This window comes from Polyodon spathula, chromosome 19 (genome assembly GCF_017654505.1).
Source record: "Polyodon spathula isolate WHYD16114869_AA chromosome 19, ASM1765450v1, whole genome shotgun sequence".
In the NCBI taxonomy this organism is placed as follows: Eukaryota; Metazoa; Chordata; class Actinopteri; order Acipenseriformes; family Polyodontidae; genus Polyodon; species Polyodon spathula.
In genome coordinates this window covers 5,517,691-5,542,883 of record NC_054552.1, presented here as the reverse complement: position 1 = coordinate 5,542,883, position 25,193 = coordinate 5,517,691, and the positions used below count along the sequence as shown (strand labels likewise).

Below are 25,193 nucleotides of genomic sequence, written 5' to 3'. Positions count from 1 at the left end.
GCTCGGATACAAACATCTGTTTCCAGTTTGAACCTTGCTAAAAAGCAACTAAGCTGCTTAACTCATATTGTCATATGAAGTGCTTATTTGAAATGTATACTTGCGTAATTGTTAGTAAACAATTGTAGCCCAGCCTTAGCTGTGATATATTATTAGAAGAATTGTAATTCAACAAGTTTTGTTTTGCATTTGAATAATATATGCTTGTGTTTAACTAGTTATTTAGCCTGTGAGCGCTAGACACAGTGCTAGCTAGACATAGTGACCCGCCAACAGAGCTGCGCAGCCTGTACTGAGACTGAGACAGGAGTGACTGTACTGTGCTAGAATGAAATGCTGAACCTATACTGAATGTTAGGAAAGCAATAGGATTCCACTTGTACTGCAGTTTAAATGCATTATTGAGAAACAGCATATATAGAAGCATATATATGCAAGGAATAAGTGTTTACTTGTGTTGAATTGGTGTGTATGTGAACTGTTACCTCACAAAGTTTTTCCTTTCTGTACCATTAGTATTATTATCTAATAAACTGCTGCGATATTTTAACCCACCTTCTTGTGGTTGAGGGTGTTTTGTGTGTTTATTGTAAGCCCTCGATTTTATACACGTCATTAAATAAAATGATTATGATGAGGTCTTAATTAACGTAAATAAATATTCTGATTATTTAACAGATAACTAATAGATTGTCTGTGTTCAGTCGATGATCTAATATAGTAACATATAGTATTCATTCAAGTTGATTAACGCACATTAATTTGAACTATTGCAATTATTCAAATTAATTAATGGTTTAAGTTAATTATTAAACAAACTAACGTAATTAGCTTACCAACAATATGTAAAAGACAATACAAGTAAAAGAGAGCATGGCTAGATTAGAAATTAAATATATACCTCAGACATATGCTGTCCATTTGGGGGAAATAGATGAATAAATAGGACCCTTTAATAACCCATATTTTATTGCAGAAATGTTAGATTCTGTTAAACAGTGTTAAACAGGTAATTTGTAAACTGCTAAGGACTGTCAAGGACAAGACAACATTACACATTGTACCAGTCTTGTCAGTCACCACTCAGGGAAATCTTTTTAATTTAGCATTGTTAATAAAGCAATCATATTTAGGGTACCAATGTACCGTTTAGTTTACCATCAGGGTACCTATTAAAACCTATTTTAAAAATTTAAATCTTTCAAAATTGGAATCTCGGTACATTTGCACATGAACTAATTTAGTTAGTATATAACACATAACACACAAATGGGCAGGGCACAGTGCCACAAGGACTTTTTTTTCTTTCTCAAATGTGAAGGACGGGTTATGTTTACTTTGCACCATGCACTGATGGATTGATCATTGTCTATCTGTCAACACATTTGTACATTTCATCAATAAAACCATGTCTAAGCTTAAATCTTACTCTATACCTCTTAGTTGGTCCTTTGAGACTTTTCTATGATATTTTAAAGGGCTTTCTTTATGTTGGATTAAACATCTGAAAGTAACCAACCCTTTCTTCAATTTAATATTGGGCCATATTTATCAAGGTGTTTATGTCCAAGTGCAATGTGATGCATATATAGTACATTTAGTTTTTTTTTTTTTTAAACAGTTGGGGAGTGAATTCTTAGATACACAAAGCATCTGCCATGTTTATGGCAGCAATAATTATCCGTTTTAATTTAATTTAATCCTTTGTCAAAAATTAATCCCTGGGTTGCCTTTGGCAAGTTCTAAATTGATCTCACGTAGAATCTATACGTCAAACATTGTCAGGAATCTGGTTTAAAAAGCTGTCTTGCATCGCCCCAATCATATTTGTGGTTAATAAAAGCAATGAATCATACAATCATGTGAAACCAATATGTGTTCTCTATTTAACAATTCCTGCTTACAATTAATTCAAATGCATCACTTTTTCTATGGCAAGACGTTTTAACACTTAATCCTCAATTTTTGATATGTCCTGTTCATGGTTTCTGCACAGATCGCTAATCAGAGTGCTGAACAACCTGTGGATTTGGACACAGATCAAGATGCAGAACAGGAATCAGGCTGAACAACACATCCCATTGGAAGTTTAAATGTAATAGAGGCACTTCTATTGTTAAATTGTTAAAATGTCTGTCTACACTGTATGTGTGTATTGATCTCTTGCTTTAAAAAAAAAACAACTGTGAAAAAAATTATACAACATACATTTTTAATGCTTGTATAAGGGTAGCAACTAAAAACACGATGCCATGGACCCGCGACAAATGCCTATTTTGCAGTGCCCATCACTGCCAGGTGTTGTTTTGAGATCAATATAGATACTATATCATATAGATACTATATTGATACTGCAAGCTATAAAATACTACAAGCAAAAAGCACAAAAACAATCCACATTATATGTCTTCTTCAATTACTATACAATACTTATATGTGTATTTTCTATCTAAATTAATATTTTTTTTTACCAGTTTCAAAATGCTTCAGGTGATGATATTGTAGCAAACCTACTATAATCATTTCTTTATTAGGTGCATTTCAGGATCATACACAATTGGACAGCACTCTGTGCACCACTAATACACTCTGAGTCTCACACTCCAGCACAATCCACACAGAGAACTTCATAGGCTCTCCTTAAGTACTGCTCTCCGGGAAAAAAAATGTATAACTACCTTCAGTAATGCACTATATGTAAAACATGTCCAAATGCCATTTTGGTTACCCTGATGGCAGGCATCGGGTTATCCAGAAAACGGGCCCAGTTTTACCAGTGTTTGAGCTTATATAATAACAATTTGACATATCTTTTGATGGGAATAATATCTTTATACAAAATATTTTATTTATTTTTTAATTGGTAAAATATGTGAGATAAGCAATATATACTGTAGAGATAGAAATTAGATGTTGTAAGTTCACAGCGACAACAATTTTACATAAGGTAGGCATTTTATCTAATAGATATCTGGGTAACTGAAAATGTTCCATTTAGTTTTTTTTTAAAACAACTCCACGTATAGGGGAATCTGCCCACTGAACCCTGGGCTCCCATCGACACATTTACAAACCACCCGCCTCTGCTCCAGGATACCTAATTAAACATATTTTGAAAAAAAGACATGTTTTTTACGCACAGAGCATTTTCTTTCCAGAATGTTGCTAGACTAGTTTTCTGTACCTACGTATGTTCTTATTGAAAGTGCGTTGGTCTTGAAAAGGTGAGGCTGCATGGCAAGTGACAATGGTTTTACAGCAGATCGCATCATTAATGTGTGACTCTACATTCATTAATTCTACTTAATTTGTAATCACTGCACCCAGTTAACACTTACTTTTGTATCTGGGAGTATCTATAAAGATTGTAAACATTTACTGAAGAGCGCTCATCATAGTGTGCATGTTAAAGTGAGCGATAATTAGTTAGTTTGGAAACCAGGCTTTAACCACTGATAGATAGATTAACCACGATCTAAACCTATTTTTTTGGGTTGGACTCATGGAGGCATTACTTGCATTAGAGCTTTCATATAGAGCAGTGAAAATTACCTTACAGGTTATATTAAGCATCAAAAAAAGGGAATGAATGCTATCATTTCTTAGATTTTAGATTTTATTTTATAGTTCATTACACTGGTATGAATAAATTGGTTAAACAAAACACTGGACCAACAAGGTATTATAATTTAAAACAACCTCCTCCACTAGAATGATTTAGTTTGCGTTGCCCCTGCCTGTCCCCTGTGGAGGGCTGCGTCTGCTGATCGCTAACCCTAACCCTAACCCTAACCCTAACCGTTCACAATAAACCACTGACCAAAAGGCTGAACTGCCTGGGCTTTTTATATCACAGTGGTCACGGTAAGTCTTGGACATTATTGTGCACATTAAATTATCACACACAATACATGTAGTGTGCATGTTATGGTATGTAAATTAGCCCGATAGTGTGCAAGTAAATGAATGCATATTTTGTTAGTAAATGGGGCAGTACATTTTGATTTACGATGCATGTTAGGCTCAGTATTTAACGTGAGCGTTACAGCTACATTTAGTGCCCTTTTGTAAATGAGGCCTCATATGACTTAAATTTTAAAAAAGTGCTGATTAATCAGACCAGTAATTATACATTAAAATAATGACTTTATTTTAACCACAAGATACAAAGGTATGTCAGAAAAAACAAAGAGGCGCACTCAAGGGGAATTTGATGTGAATACAAATGCAATGACTGCTAGAGTCTAGATACAGATTTCTTTTTTTTTTAAGTGCTTTAGTTTGCCCTAAAGGCATGCACTGCCTCCAATCCTTGTATGGGATGGGCCTGCAAGGGTGAGGCACTTCATTTTTTAAATTATTATTATTATTACAGGTCTAAAAATAATTTGCATTTGCATATGCAGCTAAGGTATAAAAGTGAGTACTTGTCTAGCCTCCCAGCTCATTGAAACAGAGAAGCCTGGCAAGAATGGGTCTGCTTGAGTTACTACTTTGCTGTAGCCTGCTCTCCATTGTCATTGCAAATGAAGATCCTGTCCTGGGTGGGTTTCTAACTTTCACACCCAAGGGAAAGAATTCAGATGGAACAATCAGGGTAAATGCTTATTATTTCAATGAATGCTTTGCTCTTTTCTTATCCCTTTTTGCAATTTTTAAATTATTTTTTATTATTTATGCTACTCACATACTTGTTATTGGTAGTATTAGTCATAATAACAGTAAAACTAATACTCTCAATAGCTAAATAATGTTAATATCAATCTTCCATCACAACTAGAGTATCAGTTTTTAGATCAATAATCATTAATATTGGATGCACTTCAGGTTTGAGGAACTTAGGTAATGATGTATTTTGATTGCAGGTGGATTTCATTTACAAAAAGTCATACCTCTACCCTGAGTCATGTTCACCAACGTTTTCCTGGGGATGCCATAATGGAGACTGTGGTACCATAACCTCTTCTGAATATGGAGTAATAGATCCTGACCCCTCTGGAGTCTCCTGTCAATTAGAGGGCGTCATTACGAGAAGCTTACCAAGTGATAAACCTTTTGACTTGCTGTAAGTTTATATTACATTATTATTAAAAATAAATTCATGAACAAATGTTATTGCACACACACAACACATTTCCTATAACTACTTACATTTTTATACTGTTTATACTACAATTGTTTACAAACACACACAGACACACATACAATCTTATATATATATATTAATACTATACAATTGTATTATCGTGGGGGGTATATATATATATACAATATATGTTAATATAATATATATATATATATATATATATATATATATATATATATATATATATATATATATATATATACAATATCTTATTTTTCAGATGTCATTTATAACGAACAGATTGTGTAACATAATATTTTTATAAAATCGTATATACAGTATGTGTGAACACACTTCTTCCATAAAAATGAATTTACTTAAATATCTCCAAGGTTCATTTAAAAAAATAGTTTCCCTGGAATGTACCTACATGTATATGGTGATGACTATAATTTTATTATGTTATATTATTTATTATTATTAATAATAATAATAATAATAATAATAATAATAATATGGATTATGGAAGTTGTAAAAAAGTTTAATAAAGTTCTAAAAAAAGAATAGAAGATATAGTAACAGTACCATAATGTATAACTACAGAGATCAAGGTTGTTGTTGGACCAACAATACAGAAGATCTTTTCTCGTGGAACATGATAGCTCATGTAGATCTGGGAGGACGATCAGATACTGGACTCCCCAACAAATCTCCTATAATGACAATGCCTCCACAAATCAGGTATGCTACATTCTACTCAAATTATATTGCACAGTATATATCAATTTTGACATATAAAGATAGATCCTATGTTTAAGTAATTTGTTCTTCATGTTATACCATTACCTTTGCAAGAGAAACACAGCAGGTAACTCTGCTTAATTTTTCATTTCTATTCAAGGGTCCCCCAAAACTGTCCAACAACTTACAATTTATTGGACTATGACCCAGATGGTGATAATGTAAGATGTCGATATGGAATTAAAAACAATTTGGAGTGTAGCACCTGCAAAACAGTTCCAGGCTTTACCCTAGATGAGGTAAGATAAAAAGCAAAAAAAACCAAAAAGAAATAGCTGCAATTAAGTGACTGCCTGTCAGGGACAGCCTTGTAAATGTACTGAAACATATTTATACAAAATGTACCCTTCTGAATTATGTTATTACACACAGTTCAGTACAAATTGACTAACAACCTGGATATTTTTCTTTTACTGAAGGAGGGGTGAAATTATTATGATGTTAAAATTAAAATTGTGCACAAAATATGCACAACCTTCCCTGCTCTTCTTTTAACTCAAGAGGATTTATAATGTAATATGTTTTCCAACATGAGCGCTAAAGCTTTCTCTCTTAAAAGGCTACCTACTAGCTCACACTTTCGTTGTCGTCTTTTGTCCACCCAGCAGAAGAACCATAGATGCCGGTTTAACTGTACTGTTCATATAACATATAATACTACAGAATTACCCTTCAGATATAAAGTGCAAAAATCAATCAATTGAATTATATTATACCTGATACCTGATGAACACAATAACTGCCTTCATTTTACACCAGTCTTCACCAAACCCTTGCCATATACTCTAAGCCTCCTCTAAACATTGTAGATTGTATTTGACTATAATTCAATAAGCAATAAACTGCTAGTTTTTATACACATATATTTAACCTTTCGTGTACTGTGTAATTATTTTGTGATTTTGAGGATCCTCTATGTATGCATGCGCTTGTTTATATTACAGCATTATTATTATTATTATTATTATTATTATTATTATTATTATTATTATTATTATTATTGCCTGTACATACCAATACAAGAATTATAAAAAGTATATTTTATTTAGTTTAGTTTATTTAACTAATTTAATGTAATTATTATTTGCTTACATTTTTTCCCCAGAATGCCTGCAGTTTATCATTTTCTGGCTCATCATCACCTGGAGTACATGTGTTTGAACTTGTACTGGAAGATTTTCCAAGGCAAAACACCACATTAAAATACAATGATGGGACCTCCACTGTCAAATACCCAGTGTCACTAAATGCATCTGATCCACTGAGCAAAATACCTCTTCAATTTCTAGTTATAGGTCAGCATTTCTTTTTCAAATGTATCTGTAACTGTAGCCAATGTTAGAATGTTAAACAATTTACATTGTTTGCCTTGTACTTCTTTACATATATATTCCAGTTGGTGGTGCAGCGCCGTCCTGTGTTTTGGGGGAATACATACCAAAATATACAACTTCAACTCTTGCCCATGGCACCTTCATAAGGACGTCACTTGGTAAAGAATTTTCGTTTCCTGTCTCCGCAGTATCAACGAAATCACAGTAAGACATCAATCATTTTGAACACCTCTTTTTTCTAGTAATTGGTAAAAAAAAGGTCTTTATTATAATGATATTGTCTTTAACTATAATTCAAAAATATAGTTCAAAAATAGAAAATAGTTCAAGTATGGTCACACCAATAACAATTTGGAACAAATGAGCACTAAAATCACTGTCTTTGCCTGTTTTATTTGTTTATTTGTCTGTTATTGTATTTTATATCTGTATTGTTTTTATATAGGATAAAAGACATCGAGATCAGTGGGCCCCTAAACATTGAAAAAACTTTTGAGTACAATAATGTCACTGGAGTTGGCAAGGCAATGATTAAGTGGACCCCAACTGTGAATGACGTAGGAGAAGATATTCCCATATGTTTTATTGCAGAAACTACAGCTGAGTGAGTATTGCTATTCTTTCTTATATCTTCATCAATAAGTGGTTCTTTATTGTTCTTAATTGATACACTATTGTGTTGTATTCTCCAGGTATCATTCAGAACTAAGATGCATAATAGTAGTCGTTGAAGAAAGCCAAAGTAAGTGGATTTAAGAAAGGATCATTGCGAATCATTTCAATTCTTCCCACAGATTCTCCACTATGTGCTAATGGCAATGAAACAGCAACTATTTTTTTAGAATAACGAGTTGAAAGGAGTTGTTTTGGTAGACAGAGGGAATGCCGGTTGATTTTCAGTTCTCCTGACTCAGTGGTATGATATGTATTAGAGATCTATATTCATTCCCAGCATTTTCTCAAGAAGTCAATATTGTGGGGGGAATAGTGGGTGATTAACTCAACAACATTTACAAAATAACTTTCAAACTAGCATATGAAATGTTTCAAATAAGTTTCTAAATATAGATAATACTTTCTCCAACAACAGCTGAATCGGACATTGAATGCACTGACACAACAATGACTCTGTATGTTTCCAAGTCTTCAGTAAATGGATTTAATGAAACTAATTTACATCTAATCGACCCTTCATGTTTGGTGACAACTAATGGCTCCCACATTATTGCAAGTGTGTCTCTGAACTCCTGTGGAACGCAGGTTGAGGTAATTAATGATTGTTGGTGTTTCTAATTTGAATCCTTGTGGCTTCTGTTTTTATCCTTTTATTATCTAATCTTTACTTAAGTGTTTGTCTATTTGAGACATTTCTCAACCTCCTGTTGAGAGTAAATTGAGTTATTTTATCAAAAACGAAATGTGTATTGTATTGTACTTTGTAATTATACATAACAGATAAGAAAAAATCCAAGAAAGCAAAACTGTTATAAAAACTATATATATATATATATATATATATATATATATATATATATATATATATATATATATATATATATATATAATGCATTTCTCATATTGCAGGAAACATTGGATGACTTAATTTTCAAAAACAAAATGACGTCGTTTGCTCAACCTCAAGATGTCATAACCAGACAGCATCAGTTTGAGATACTGTTCATTTGCAAATTCCCCAAAAAGAGTCGACTCTCATCCTCCTTCGAAGCACAGAAGCGTGATTATTTGTTCACAGAAATCCCTTTTGACAACTTTACCTACGTGTTTCAGTTCTATGACAGCAGTGCTTTTACAACAGTGATAGACCCAAAGACTTACCCCATAATGGTGAATCTAAAGGACAAGATATACATGGGCATCAAAGTGCAGTCATCTCTGTCCAACATTCGCCTGTTTGTGGAGTCCTGCAGAGCCACTCCTCATGATAATCCCAATGATCCCATCTATTACGACATCATTACCAATGGGTAATAATCTTTCATATAATACAGTAGCGTGAATGTGGTCTTAATGTGTCACGTTTGGAGACTGTTATATTAATACTACAAAGTAATTATTTTAATTGAAGGCTTTATTGTTTTTTACCAGCAAGATATTTTTATAAATGTGTTTTTCCATTTAGAATATCCCTAACAACAAAGATATAATAACAATGTTGCACTGGGGGAAAAGCAAATTGAAGCCATTTGCTGGCTAGTTTGGCCTGTGCACTGGGCTGTGCTGCCTTGTCGATCCACTGTTTTTTATTAGTAACATTGCTTTTTGATAGAACTCCTTAATAGGTATATATTAGTTTAAAACAGGTAAATGCAATGTTTTTTTGTAACATTTTTTGTTGTGTTGTCCAGGTGCATTACAGATAAAACAACAAAGGTCTATTCTAGCAGTCTAAAAGAATTCAGATTTGGACTGCAGGCCTTCAGTTTCATTGGCAACTATGAACAGGTAAAGTAAATGAAGCAAACACTCCTGAATAGTATTGTATGTGGACATGTGGATCACACGGGGCAATCAAACACACCATTTGATATAGTGACATTATATCTGGCACACCATAGATTTCAGATTTTTGACCGTCTTGAATTTTACTATATCTAGCCAAAATTACCGAGCACCAGCCACGGAGTCCGTGGCCTCAAGGCCGGTTTGTGAACATTCACTGTGACCTCTGGTGTTCTTGGTCTCAGGACCTCAAGGACACAATGCTTCCATCTGGTTTCATTTGATTTCCCATGCATCAGTATAACTAAGTTTTGTTTTGTTTTTCACATTTATTTGCAAAATGATTTGTAGTTTACAAAAGACTAGTCCAACTTACCCTAATAAACAGAACTGCATGTTTGACTTTGTCTTATATAAGTTCTTGACACCAACCTCTGCCTAGAGATTCATGGCCTTGACCTTCTCCTTTACCAAAAAGGCTCCGGCCTCAACCTCATGGTTTTTGGCCTCACCCTGGCAGATCCAGTCCTTGAATCCTACTCTGCATAACTCTGTTTACAATGCTATTTAACAATGAGATATAAAAGGTTCTGTAACGGAAAATGCAATATTTCTTTTTAATTTTTTTATTTTTTTTTAATCTATGCTTACTTAACTCAGGCATGAAAAGCAAATAAAACAATTAAATTAGTGTATTGAAATTATGACCTGCATTAAATACATTTAAATATTTTCTTTAGAGAATGATTGTGCAATTAAATAACATGTAAGTAATACAAAACAGCAGTATAACACTGATTCACAATACTGCACTAGTTATTTTATTGCCTACCTTTATGCATTAGGTGTACATCAGCTGCACAGTTATCCTGTGTGAAGCTGGGGATCCCAAAACCAGATGTGCCCAAGGCTGCACCAACACCAGCTACAGCCGACGCAGGAGATCACTGGTTTCAGAGACCCAGAGACACTTCATATCCCAAGGGCCTTTGCGTCTTGAAAGGACCTATTCAGGCAGCCCAGGTAAGGGAGTTTCTATGTAAAATGTGAATGTGAATGAGGTTATATGAAGCAGAATTCATAACTATTTTTAAGACTGGTAATGTGTGCTATATGTTAATTCCCTTTAAAATATGTAGACATTTGTATGTATGTAGATATATGCAGATTAACTATTGCACCATAAACGTATTTATCTATGGGGAATGGGGGGCTTCTTTGAAATGCTGTTCTTTTGAAATCTAGTGCTGTGAAAGGGTGTGAGAATATCTTGAGAAATTATTTCCTCACCTGTAAAAACACCAAGCTGAGGAATTTCCCTGCATTGTTTTATTACAATGTATTGTGTGTTTTGTGTGTTGCAGGTTCCAGTCTGAATCTGAACACTCTGGTCATCACTGTTGTTTTTATTTGGCCATTGTCCTGGTTGCTGGGGGTATGATCTACAAAGCAAAAGTGTCCAGGAATCATAAAATGCTTTTTGAATGTGCTTTACCCGACCAAAACATTTGGAAATAATACAGTTGGGGTATTTTAGTGGGAATATAAAATATGTATAACTCCTAATAGGTTGGTTATTTGCATATTGGTGTATAAGGATGTGTCAGTACATTTCTGGGAAAGTAATAGAATCGATTCTAGGCATAATAACATGATCAAATGGACTTTCAGCCTTAATGAACTATGGTTTGCTATGGTTTTAATTTCAGTTTCACACAGCTGCGACATGGTCCAGATTGACCAAAGTCTCAGAAACAAATTAAGTCTGGGCTATAAAGCAGATACACCAAAATATGTGTACAGCGTTAAAGCCGGGTTGCTTAGCTGTACAAAATTTTTAAAAAACACTTTTTTGTATTGTCTATGTTGTCTTTGTATTTATGTCACACCAACTGCATCTTGTAATTGCAGTTCTATAAATATATTATTGTTATTTATATGCTTGTTTTTATTTGTTCTTTTATGTATCAGGGTGGGTTTTTGTGATAATAACACCAATATAATTGACAACAGTTTGTACTTCAGTCCACAATGTAGGGTCATTGAATAATATACTGAATATAGCAATCGTAAACAAATGGTAGGTGTATGTTCATACATTATTCCCTAGAGTATTCAAATGCAACAGGCAAACAAACCTATATTTAACTGTACATGTGTTTTTAAGGAGAGATCTGCAGTTAAGATCAATAATATATTTTAACGTCGGTAGATATCGTCAAATGAATCATATATTAAAACTTCCCATTCTATTTAATTAACTTAAATAATTCAATCAAGTGGTATTTTTTCATATGCAATGTCATTAGTTATTAGTAAATTTACAGTATAATCAAAAATTTCAAAACTACTCACTTCTAAATCTTTTGTAGTCATTTTTGTATTAGTTTAGTATAAATACATGTTAATTTGGATTCATATGTTGTTTTTTATGTGAACGAAAAGACACAAAAGCTCTCGTTTTCTCATTGGAAATAGTGATATTTCAAAAAGCACAAAAGCAAAGTTTGTGGGGAATAATAGCCATTTTCTATACTTTTGAGGCATAAGCAATTAGGAAATAACACTTACTACCCAGGAACAAAAATTGTGTTACATAGTGTAACCATACCTGTTTTATTGTATTGAAGTATTAATGCTGTTACACCTGTAAAGGCACCAGAAACGCCCAGACTGCCTACTAGCAGGTATCCAAAGTGGCCTGCAACCACTCAATCAATGTTTAAGTACTAATATTGCTCTGATTCATTCATTGTGTGATTCTTGATCATTTAAAAGTTGTCTGGATACGTTGCAAGCCCAGGGCATGAACAATCCACTACTGGAGTCCAAAACATCTCTGTGTCCTCCTTAAATGTCTCCCCTGAGTTTAAGCGTGTACTCAGAGCAATAAAACAAGTAAGCGGAATCTGACAATACACACCCAAGATTGACAGGAATCCAGTTAAACAAGCTATCTGGCACTCACACCAATCAAAACATCTATGGTTAACAAAAGCAATGAACCATACAATCAACTGGAATGTCAAGCCGTATCTGTGCTCTATTAAACCACTCCTGCCTACAATTATTGCAAATACAGCAGCAATCTGTTATAAAAATAAAAAAAAATTAAAAAAAAAACAATTAGAAAAGTATGGCATCAGAGGCACTGGAATCAATTCCTTAAATGATCACATAGTTAAAACAGGCTGCAGTGAAAAATATGTTTTTTTTTGTTTTTTTAACTCAAGCTCAAATTACCATTGTTGAATTAGAAAGTAGCCTGTTTGAAATGGTAATGAGCTTTAAGACTGTTTTCAGGTTGAACATTAAAATGCCTGTGCAGCTCTAATGATAACACCTCTGTAAGACTCTTTATAATAATGTTTTTACATGCTATGAAGCGCTACACTAGTAATGTGCTGTTAATGTTATTTTTAGAAACTGTTATTCCTTGTTAATGATCAGCAGAGCGGTGGTTCTGAGACCGAGGTTCTGACCCTGTGCAGTCCTGGTTCTGGTTTAACTTCCCATTGCACGCTTACCACTGTTCTGTATATTTCTAGTCCAGTTCCTGGCATAAACTAGTTGAAGAGTGATCACTGTCCAGGGTCCTGAATCTCTATTGTCCTGTTCAGAGTTTCTGCACAGATCGCTAATCAGAGTGCTGAACAACCTGTGGATTTGGACAGATCGACAAGATGCTGAACAGGAATCAGGCTAAACAACACGTTCCATTGACAGGTTAAAAAACACCTGCACTGTATTCAAAATATACTATTGAGAGAAAAGGTTAAGTGATTACAAATAACCTCAAAACATTGTCAGGAATCTGATTGGCTAAACAAAGTATCTAGCACCCACATCGATGTTTAGCAAATAACCATTCATTCTACAGGAATGTCAAACCAGTACCAGAGTCCAGCAGTTAGTTTCAATTAACATATTCATCTAAAATTCGATTTGACATTCATTATTATAAAATATTATTTTAAATAAAGAAATGTTCTTTAGGTATGGAGGGTTTTCCTTCTGGTATGTCTGAACCCTAACCCCTGACCCCTGACCCCTGGGCACCACCAACAATTTTACAAAACTGCTGCCTCTGCCCCAGGGTACCTATGAAAACATATTTTTAAATAAATAAATATTCTTTGCGTAGAGAGCATTTTCTTTCCGGTATGTCGTTAGACTTGTACTATAAATCTTTGAAGCGCCTTTCCTCCAGCCTTCGTAATCAATCATAGACACTGTATCTCAAAAACAATAAAACCTTAAAGTCCAATCGAACATTTGTCTATAAAATGAACAAACATTAACTGACTAAAAATAATTTTCTAGCAAAAACCATCAAGTAAATATTAAATTGATACATTATGTTAAATGTTTTTTTTTTCTATTATGCCAAGAACTTTATAAAGTAGACAAATAAAGCTTATATCACCAATATTATTATTATTATTATTATTATTATTATTATTATTATTATTATTATTATTATTATTATTATTATTATTTATCTATTTATTTGGCATGTGCCTTTATCCAAGGCACCTTATAGGTGTTACAGGACAATACAGGGTTACAATGCAAAATCAATATTTAAATACAGTATAGTTTACAGTAAGTGCAAATTATACTTCAAAAATACAACATGGCTGGGTTTACATGCACGTGAAAATAGACTCTGCAGTGATGACTGTGTGATGTTGTCAAGCGAATACATCGTGAAACAACAACATCCTTTGGTCAGCGTTATTATCAGCAAGGCATACCAAAGCGCACACACACATACAAATAGAAAGAATGCAAAAGACGTTGCAAATGTAAAACTTTCGTATAGCCTATTACTAATGTTTGTATAAATGCATGTTGTTAAGCACAGCTAACCGAGCCTCATATTATTATTATTACTATTGATATTAGTAGTCGTCGTAGTAGTCGTATTGTTTTTCTATAATTCTTTTAAGATGTCCCAGAAACCCCTGAGCTCCACCTCTTCCTCCGCCGCACAGAACTCGAATGAATTGTTAACATCAATTGACCTATTGTGCAATAAGTTATGGATATAATTAACAAACAACATAAATGTACCGTATCGCTTTAAAAAAAGACTTTTGTTTGAATATTTATAATATTACAAGATATCCACGTTTCATTATAATGTGTATGTGTGTGTGTGTTAAGAGGATTCTGCCCCTGGCACTTCTACCGCAGCTGCAGACCAGCATTCACTGACTTCTCATAGCACAGGCAGGTATAGGGACTGGCAGATGTGTGCAGGCACATTAGGATGGTACTCCGCCTATAGAACTGCCAGTGTATGAAGCTGCTCAGGAACCTTGTATTTATGTATTTTTACATACCCTAAGTTCTCAATCTTATATTCATATAGGTCTAAGGATCATACTATGTTTTATTGTATTGTAGTATAGTGTTCCCACAGTTTCCACATACATTTACAGACTACTTTAATTAAATAAAATAAAACCTTTAGATGTTACACAGATCTATTTTTAAGTAGCAAAACTCGTACATAGTATAAGTTTTATTTTATATACTTTTATGTGCGTGTGTGTGTGTGTTCGAAAGGTAACGAGACACAAACAAGTAATGCCTGATTTGGAATGTGCGCGACAAGAAGTTAATTATTTTCTCCTCACGAGTCATTATTTTCCTAATTACTAGGCAGACACTTTGAATTAAATATCCCCTCCACTAAATTACCACTACTGAATTGCGTAATCTGCATGGGTACGGCCAACTTTTTTTCCTAAATAAGAACAACATAGAAAAGTATGGCAAAAACACTCTGAAAACTATCCTGATTTGTCCATGTAATCGCCGTCAATGACGACAATCAAGGTACACGTATCAAATGAAAGACCCTAAAATGCCACCCTATGAAAGTTTCTAGAGCAATAACAATACAATACTTGATATAAATAATAACTGATAACTAGAAAAACCTGTTTCAGTTCGCCCTTGAAAGGCATGCGTTGTTTTCAACTCATGTGTGGAATGGCACTCAAGGGGAAGGTGCTTCATGACGATTATATTTTATTTTTTTAACTTGTCAAAAATGATTTGCATCTGTATGACAAATAAAGGTACACAAGTGAGTACTTATATAACCTCCTGACTCATTGAAACAGAGAAGCCTGGCAAGAATGGGTCTCCTAGGGGTGCTGCTTTGCTGTAATCTCGTCTCTGCTGTCTGCAAATCTAAATCTATATGCAGGGTGGGTTTCTGAGTTTCACACCCAAGGGAAATAATCCCGTTGGAACAATCGGGGTAATTGTTTTTTTATTTCCATTAATGTTTAGCTTTTTCCTTATTCCTTTTGTAGGAAATGTAATATGTTTAATTTTTATTATGTATGTTACGGACGTGCGTTATTCATATTAGCAGTCGTAGTCGTAGCAATTGTAACTAACACTCTCAATATCTAAATAATGTTAAAAAGCCTCATTACAACTAGATCTGCAGTTTTTATATCACTAATCACTCATTTTGAATGCACTTCGGGTTTGATGAACTTAGATAATGATACATTTTGACTGCAGGAGGACTTCCATTCCAAAGAGTCATACGTCTACACTGGATCATGCTCGCCAGCGTCTTCTTGGGAATGCCATAATGTAAACTGTGGTACCATAACCAATTCTGAATATGGAGAAACTGATCCTGAACACTATGGAGGCAACTCTGAGGTAGAGGGCTTAATTACGAGAAGCCTACCAAGTGATAAACCTTTCGACTTGCTGTAAGTTTATATTAAATTGTTATGGATAAAGAACGCAAAATAAATGCATAAATAAATGTTTAGCACATACAAAACACATTTCCTATAACTACTTACATGTAAAATACATAATACTTTTTAGTTTCAAACTGTTTATACTACATTTATTTATATATCTTGTCACTAGTATCACACTCTCACACACGCATACATAATATAATTTGTTTTCATTTATTTATAATACAGAGAGCAAGGTTGTTGTGTGGCCAACGGTCAATTTGGTGTTAGCTGGTGAAAAATGAAAGCTCATATCGATCTGGGAAGAAGATCAGATACTGGATTCCCCAACATATCCCCTATAACGGCAATGCCTCCACAAATTTTGTATGGTACATTATACACAAATTATGTTGCACAGTATATGTCCATTTTGACACATAGAAGATAGGTCCTGAATTTGAGTAGTAGTTTGTTAATGTTATATCATTATCTTTACACTATGGTGTAGTAGGGTTATTATTCATTTTTCATTTGTATTCAAGGATTCCCCAAAACTGTCCAACAGCTTACATGATCCCAATGGTGATAATGTAAGATGTCGATATGAAATTAAAAATAATTCAGAGTGTTACAACTGCTTAACAGGTGCAGCCTTTAACCTAGATGAGGTAAGAGAAAAAAAATACCTGCAATTAAGTGACTGCCTGTCAGGGACAGCCTTGTAAATGTACTGAAACATATTTATGCAAAATGTACCCTTCTGAATTATGTTATTACGCACAGTTCAGTACAAATTGACAAACAACCTGGATATTTTTCTTTTATTGAAGGAGGGGTGAAATTATTATGATGTTAAAATGAAAATTGTGCACAAAATATGCACAACCTTCCCTGCTCTTCTTTTAACTCAAGAGGATTTATAATGTAGTATGTGTTCCAACAGGAGCGCTAAAGCTTTCTCTCTTAAAAGGCTACCTACTAGCAGCTCACACTCTGTGTGTTTAGATTACAGCTTTGTCTGTACATACCATTACAAGAATGATAAAAAATAATCTTTTATTTACATATTTTTTTTTATGTAACAATTTTTTCCTCAGAATGCCTGCAGTTTATCATTTTCTGGCTCATCATCACCTGGAGTACATGTGTTTGAACTTGTACTGGAAGATTTTCCAAGGCAAAACACCACATTAAAATACAATGATGGGACCTCCACTGTCAAATACCCAGTGTCACTAAATGCATCTGATCCATTGAGCAAAATACCACTTCAATTTCTAGCTATAGGTCAGCATTTCTTTTTCAAATGTATCAATCAATTATGTAATATACATCAAAACAACAACAACAACAAAAATAATAATACAAAGTTACATTATATAATACAGGTTTCTACATGGTAAAACTCTAGAAAGAGCATATCTTTGCCAGATCATTTCCTCCTTAATGCATTATTTACCACCACCCCCTTTCCAAACAGTTTTTCTGATGTAATGAATAAAAAATAAAAAATAAAACATTTTTACAAGAGATACATTTGTGTTGCATCAATTAAAAAGTGTGTGTTGTGGCTACTAACGTTCCTTATTTCATTAAAATGGTCATGAGTTAAGGATGATTTAATTTGCTAATGCGTTAAGCTTTGTAAATGGCTAAGGACTGTCAAGGACAAGACTACATTGCATATTGTACCAGTCTTGTCAGTCTTCCCAATACCATTTAGTTTACCCTCAGGGCAATGAAAATCTTTTTATAAATGTACTTATGCAACAGTTTCCTTCCAATTTGTACTCTTAAATCTTTATTAAGCCTCAGAGACATATTTTCAAAGTGTTTCCTCCACACCTTAATTAACTACTATTTTTATTTTTTTTTAAATGTTAAGAAAAAAAAAAAGAGAACTTAATTGTTCTGACATTTTACTTCTTTAAAAAAATAGAAGGTACTTAAAGACTGGAGCACAAGAGGGCATTTCTTTTTTTAATGTGAAGCACAGAGTTTTCTTGTTAGAAAAGGAGGAAGGATAGGGTTTTCTCAGTTGAAAATTGTGAAGAACATGGTTTTCTCATTTTTCTCATCGTTTTATGTCCTTTGAGACTTTTCTATGATATTTTGAAGGACTGTCTTTATGTTGGATTAACCAACCCTTTCTTCAATTTAATACTGGGCTCGATTTAGTCCAAATGTAATTTACTACATGTTTAGTAAATGTAGTATTTTTTTAAACAGTCACAGGGTCAGTTATTATATATACAAATCATCTGCCATGTTTATGTCAGTGTAACAGGGAGAGATCTGTGCTGACTCTGCTGGCGTGTTCACGGGCTGCAGGAAGAGGGCGACAGTCGTCCAACAAACGCCTGTGAGTCATGGCAGTGACACGGGGAGGTGGGAAAGTGGGTGTGTGGACTTTCCCCCTCTCTGAATGGCTGAGAGGCGAGTCTTGGCAGATTGCTAGCCCTTTAAAAAATTGCTCTGCTGTTTCCTCAGGTCTGCCCACTTAGACGCAACGAGAGTGCGGAAGCTCTGATCCAGGACCGGAAATCAGGCGAAACAAAGTGTTTCATAGCGAGACAGAGAGAGCGGGGAACCCTTGGGCAGACCCCGGCGTATTGTAAAAGAACAGGCTAGTTAGCCTACAGAGTAGGACGGTGATCCGGGTCGTGCGGGTAGCGGCGACCGGGATAACGCTGCCGAGTGCAGCACCTTTTATTTTCCATTGTTCTTTTCGCCTTCTGTTTTCATTATTATTTCTTTGAGCACCTGCGAGTGCACTTGCTGTTCACGTACCAGCTGTGGTATTTCCGTGGTGCTGTCTATCATTGTTGATAGGCAGCCCACGGTCAACAGTGTCCTCTGCCGTAAAAAACAAGAACTGTTTGCAAATAAAACTGGGCACCTGTGTGGTGTTTTCAAGTACACCTGTCTGTCTCCTAGTCAGTGAATTACCCACACCCCTTCCACAGTCAGCAACAATCACCTGTTTTAGGTTGCCTTCATCAAGTTCTAAATTGATCTTATGTAGAAGCACTGCATGCATATTGTACACGTCCACTATCGACAGGAATCCGGTTAAACAAGTTATTTTGCACTCACACCTACCAACAAATCTGTGGTTAACAAAAGCAATACCTCATACAAACCCTCCTCCACATTGTACATGTTTTACATTACCTGCATTGTTTTTCTAAAATATCAACCCCCTTTTTTAAAGAGAATGGTTCTAAAATTTAAAGAAGCATATCTTGCACATTTGAGACAGGCCAGGTTTTTAAATTTACAACTAAATGGAGAGAAATGAATGTGTAAATTGAACTTGCCACATTTACAGTCACTTTATTATGTACGCTATAACTAATAAAACTAAAATAACGATGCAGTGTGACAGGCAGTCACCTAGTTCACAGGAGCAGGACTCATTTTATCCGCAGACTGATGCCTCTGACGTAGGACTAGGGGAGTTTTTCTCCCAGGAGGTAGCATTTGGTATTTTACATTAGCAGGAAGATGCTTGCATGAGAAGGAACGCCAAGCTGTCATAACATCAAAAAACCCTCCCGAAAACAAGCATCTGTGCGTCACACTTCCTGTGTGTGTGGGCCTGGCCATGGGTTAGTTATTATATAAATTGATATTACATTTAACCTCTGCATTGTACACACCCAGCATTGAACAGGAATCCAGCTAAACAAGTTATCTTGCACTCACACCGATCAACACATCTGTGGTTAATAAATGGGAATGTCAAACCAGTATCTGTTATCTATTAAACAATTCCCGCTTACAATTATTACAAATGACGCACTCTTTCTATGGCAAGATGTTTTAACATTTAATCTTCAATTTTTGATATGTCCTCTTCATGGTTTTTGCATAGATCGCTAATCATCAGAGTGCTGAACAACCTGTGGATTTGGACACAGATCAAGATGCAGAACAGGAATCAGGCTAAACAACACTTTCCATTGGAAGGTTAAAAAAAGGATCTGCCTTTGTCATGATATCAATTTATAAACAACCTCTAAACATAGACAGGAATCTGGCGAAACAAAGTATCTTGTATGCACATTGATCAAACACATTTGTGCTTCAATCGCAAAGACCAATTCAACTTGAATGTCAAACCCATTCCGATATCTAAACAGCTGCCCCGAACACATTCATATGGAATTCAAATAGCCTCGATTTGACATTTATTTCACGGGGCGATGGTGAGTGGTAAGTGTAGTGCTTCATGACAGCTTGGAGAGTGCCATGATACTTGAAGGGAGTTAAAGGGATAGAATAGGAGTCTTGCTCTCAGCGATGGAGAACCTTATTGCTGAAGGCTGGTCCGGTGACCCAAGACCCGAAAACACATAGATAGAATCCCCCACTCTGCAGAGAGCCACTTACGTGGCGACTTGGGAATGGAGCTAACCATAAAGGATTTAAGGAAGAGAGGACCCGACTCTCGGAGAGCCGCTTTAGCTGAGCAATTTGGGAACAGAGCTACCCACCGGGACCAAACGGACCTCTGAAGGAGAGCCTTGAAAAGGAAAAAATTAGAGGGACTCGGGATCGTGGAACGGAGCTTACAGGATTCCTGGAGCTAGAAAGAAAGGAGTAGAGAGATTAGAAAGAGATCGAAGAACTGCGAGGCAGACTTCATGTCGATAGCTGAGAAGGAGAGAGAGAGAGAGACTCCAGAAATTATTATAGGGAAAGCACACGAGCTGCGACAGAAAGGAGGAGGAGGGGAGGAGGTTGGGTATGAAAAACACTCTAGAGAGGGCGGAAGGGGAAGCAGGGGTCTTATATAGAAGAGGGAGAGTGATTGACAGGGAGATTAGAAATAGGGGAAGGATAGACGTGATACACCAGCGCCCCCCGAAACTCAACCTAAAGGTTTACACTTAGTGGAAACTACTGCTATTTATCAGTATTTTTCAAACTAAGTCATCTCCTCTTTTTTATGTGAAAAACATACAACATACATATATATATATATATATATATATATATATATATATATATATATATATATATATATATATATATATATAATAATATATATATTTTTTGTTTACGAAATTTCTATCCTGTTCATAGACTATAATTTTATCATATCCACCAATGAGTCAACCAAAAAGTGATGCATTTCAGGTTTTGCTCCAACGGTAGAACTAAGTTTAATAATATGCTGTATGTAAAAAAAGAACACAAATATCATTTGGTTTACCCCCAGGGCATCCATGAAAACACTGTAGCGATCTCGGTTAACGCAGGCAGGTGCATCACACAGGGCGAGGCAATCCACACACAAAAGAATAGCACTGATACCACTGTACAAAAGAGCCAGCTCCTTTGCAAGGAGTGTATATTGGGCCTATGTTTCTGTGTGTGACTACGTCACCTACCGGCCCTGCTGCTGCCTTCCCCCGCGCACGCTACAATATTTTAAAATAAACAAATGTTCTTTACGTACAGAGCACTTTCCTTCCAGTATGTTGTTAAACTAGTTTTCTGTACTTTGTAAACTTTATTAAGCCTTTCCTCCAGCCTTTAATGTACTCCTATGTTTTTTAAAGGAAAGGCTTTCAGGTCAGAAATGTGGTATTTAGTTATTAAGTTTGAAATATTCAAGTAATTTTAATTACTGCACATATTAATTTTGTACCAATCAGAACAAAACGAAAGAGAAGACGACCACCATCCAGTACCTCTGGGATATGCCTGCCACAAGTCAGATATTCACTGAGCATTTTATATCAAAGCTGCTGATAGGCCCCTCCATGGAGTGACGTCCTTGGTCCCATCCTCCGAGGCATTAAATAGTCACCCCATGGAGATCCCATTCTCTTTTGCAGCAAACCCGAGAATGTGAGTGATGCAACCTCTCAAGGTTTGGTGGTCATCTTCTCTTTCAGGGAACTGAGGTTACATCTGTAACCTATCTTCCCCTTTCAATTCGAAGACGACCACCAAGTATACTAACGCCAGTTTGAAGGAATATAAGCGTACAATCTGAAGGACCCTTGTGCCTAATAAAGACATAGAGGGATCTACCACATTAAATTGGTAGAACCTGGTGAATGTATGCAGAGTAGCTCAGCTAGCAGCAGTACAGCTATGGGTCCAATGAGGCACCTCTAAAGAGGGCCCGCGACGTTACCCACAACTAGTATATGCAGTCAAAACTGTGTCCACAATCCAGTGGGACAGTCGGTGCTTCAAGAGGGCTTGACCCAGGGTCCTTTCACCATGACAGACAAAGAGCTGGTCAGACTGACGCAGTTCTCTCATCTTATTTACATAACCTCTCAACGCCCACACTAGGCAGAAGGAATTCAGTCTCCTATCCTTCTCTGAATCAAAATGAGGGGGATGCCGTAATCATGTTAGGTAGGAATGCAGGGTTTGTGCATAACAATAGACTGTTTCCATTGTTCTAAACACGCATACAGGAACTGTGCACAAAGAGTCTGTAGCTCACTGACCCGCTTAGCAGAGGTGATAACTAATACAAAGGTTGTCTTCACAGAGAGATATTTCACCTCTATGTAATGTATAGGCTCAAACGGGGCCTAAGTGACAGCCTCCAATACCACGTCTAGACTAGGTTTGTGGAGGATGTCTCTCCTAAGTTGGAGTCTGGCTGGTTCTGGGTGCCAGAGGGTGCCTTGCGTCTGACTAAGGAGATCCATGTGTGGCAGGATCTCCCAGGGATGGCCCTGCAGCAGCTGAGGAAGGTTCAAAAACCAGATTCTCCTTGGCCATCTGGGGGCCACCAGGAGAACTGTCGCCTCGTCTCTCTGGACCTTCTCATGGAAGGCAAGGAGTAGCGGTAGTATCGGGAAGGTGTACATAACTGTTGGGTCGACCTTTGCTTTCCCGAATTGTTTCCAAATGCGTTCTATCACCTGTGGGTGGAGTCACCATTTTGACAGGTGAGGACCCTCCCTTGAGAGGAGATCTGCTGCCCAGTTCACCACTCCTGGGAAATGAACAGCCCAGAGGGATAAAAAGTACCTCTGTGCCCAGATCAACAGCTGAATTTAAACAATTGCAAGCAGTTCCAAGTTAAGTATACCTATGTGTCGTAAACTCTTTGAGTAAAGAGACAAAGATGGTGCGGCTTCTGAGTATATTTATATATTTTTCTGACGCAGACTTCTTATTATTAATAATAATAATAATAATAATAATAATAATAATAATAATAATAATAATAATAATATTTTATTTGTTAGTAATGCATACGTTTTGCATTTGACCGAAGATTGTAAAGGTTTTTAAAGAAATGTGTCATGTGGCCATCTTGCTTTACACACAAACACCATTTTTGAAAAAGTCAGTTGTATTGACACAGTGATGATGCTTGTCAACTTTGGAGTTAATCAAATAAATTTAAAGATTTTAAATTTAAGAACAAAACGTAGGTCTGTCCGCCATCTTGTTTTATGAAAGAACACCATTTTGCCATATTTGAATTCCATTGTCCCCAGGATGACGCCTACCCAGTTAGGAGTTAGCTGGTTAAACCATTTGCAAATGGAAGCAGTTTGATGTTTGGGCACGGTTTGGCAAATTTGGTGGCAGCCATTTTGATAGTAAAAATTATCGCAATAACTTCTGCTTCATAAACTTGAAGCAGGTTTGGTTGCTGATGACATATGCAAAGCTTTAGATCAATCGGTTCAGCAGTTCCCAAGAAATGATTTTGAAAGATGTTTTCCAAAAAATGTGTGAGACCGCCATCTTGATGGACACAGAAGTGCTTTTTTTTTTTTTTTTTTTTTTTTTTTTGCATCTGAACTGTAATCTGGGAAGCCTAATAATAATAATAATAATAATAATAATAATAATAATAATAATAATAATAATAATAATAATAATCGTTACAATAAGAATAGGATTCCCAAGCCAACTTCGAAGCCTAATAAAGAACAATAAGAAATAGGCCTCCAAGCTTCAGGCAGCTTTGGGCTTAATTTAGTGAAGATTTATAGATATATAACATATACAGTATTTTGAAAACATTTAACATTTTAAAATTGTCCTTATTAAAAAGAGAATTGCTGTGGAAACACCTTTCACCAAACAGTTGTCTGGTCTAAAACCTTTAGATAAATAGTCGCAATTCCTGCTTCCACTGTTGTAGGGGGTGGGGGAATACAGAAATGAACGGTGATAAATATGTGCATTTGACACACTTGACAAAAGGTAACTGAACAGCAAATAATTGTCCTCATTTAATACTGTATATTATTAATTATTAATAATTAATATTTGCAGTTTCCAAGTTAAGGTTATGTTTATAAATTAAATTTACAGATCCTTGCCTTGAGATGTAGAAAAGTGTGTTTCTCCTTGGCTCTCGTTTTGTCGATTTAACACGGATGTAACACGACTCCAACTCTCACCAAGTCACCGCCTTTGAGATTTTGCTCAAGCATCTTGTTGACTATTCCTGCTCTCGCTCATATTTTGTATTTTCTAATTGGAAGTTTCTGCCGTTTTTTTAAAACGTAATTGATTCACTTCTATATTATCAAAAACATGTGTAACTTACTGTGCTGTTAAATACAACCATGGATAATAATAATAATAATAATAATAATAATAATAATAATAATAATAATAATAATAATAATAATAATAATAATAATAATAATAATAATGACATATAAAGAAAACTGCTCTTTGCACAAAAAGGGTTAAAAAACGGGCCTTACAAGATATTTTTTTAAACAGACATGCCACAATCTAAAATTACCTTAAAATGACGTCTATGACAGATGT

The 25,193-nt window shown here is 35.4% G+C and overlaps 1 protein-coding gene across 1 annotated transcript; it reads left to right on the top strand.

Annotated features, from left to right (window-relative positions):
* Positions 1-4,461: 4,461 nt before the first annotated feature.
* Positions 4,462-11,618, top strand: LOC121294267. The gene is made up of 13 exons (XM_041217830.1): positions 4,462-4,597; positions 4,866-5,065; positions 5,690-5,827; positions 5,988-6,126; positions 6,993-7,182; positions 7,284-7,425; positions 7,667-7,825; positions 7,914-7,963; positions 8,312-8,487; positions 8,806-9,206; positions 9,588-9,684; positions 10,527-10,704; positions 11,046-11,618. Exons 1-13 carry the CDS (start codon positions 4,472-4,474, stop codon positions 11,120-11,122), a joined length of 2,073 nt encoding a protein of 690 aa, XP_041073764.1. The 5' UTR covers positions 4,462-4,471; the 3' UTR covers positions 11,123-11,618.
* The last annotated feature ends 13,575 nt before the right edge of the window (positions 11,619-25,193 follow it).

Coding starts and splice junctions, on each gene's coding strand:
- LOC121294267 (XM_041217830.1), top strand. CDS start 4,472: ATGGGTCTGCTTGAGTTACTACTTTGCTGTAGCCTGCTCTCCATTGTC. Junction 5,828..5,987: donor ACAATGCCTCCACAAATCAG/GTATGCTACATT, acceptor TTTCTATTCAAG/GGTCCCCCAAAACTGTCCAA. Junction 9,207..9,587: donor TACGACATCATTACCAATGG/GTAATAATCTTT, acceptor TGTGTTGTCCAG/GTGCATTACAGATAAAACAA.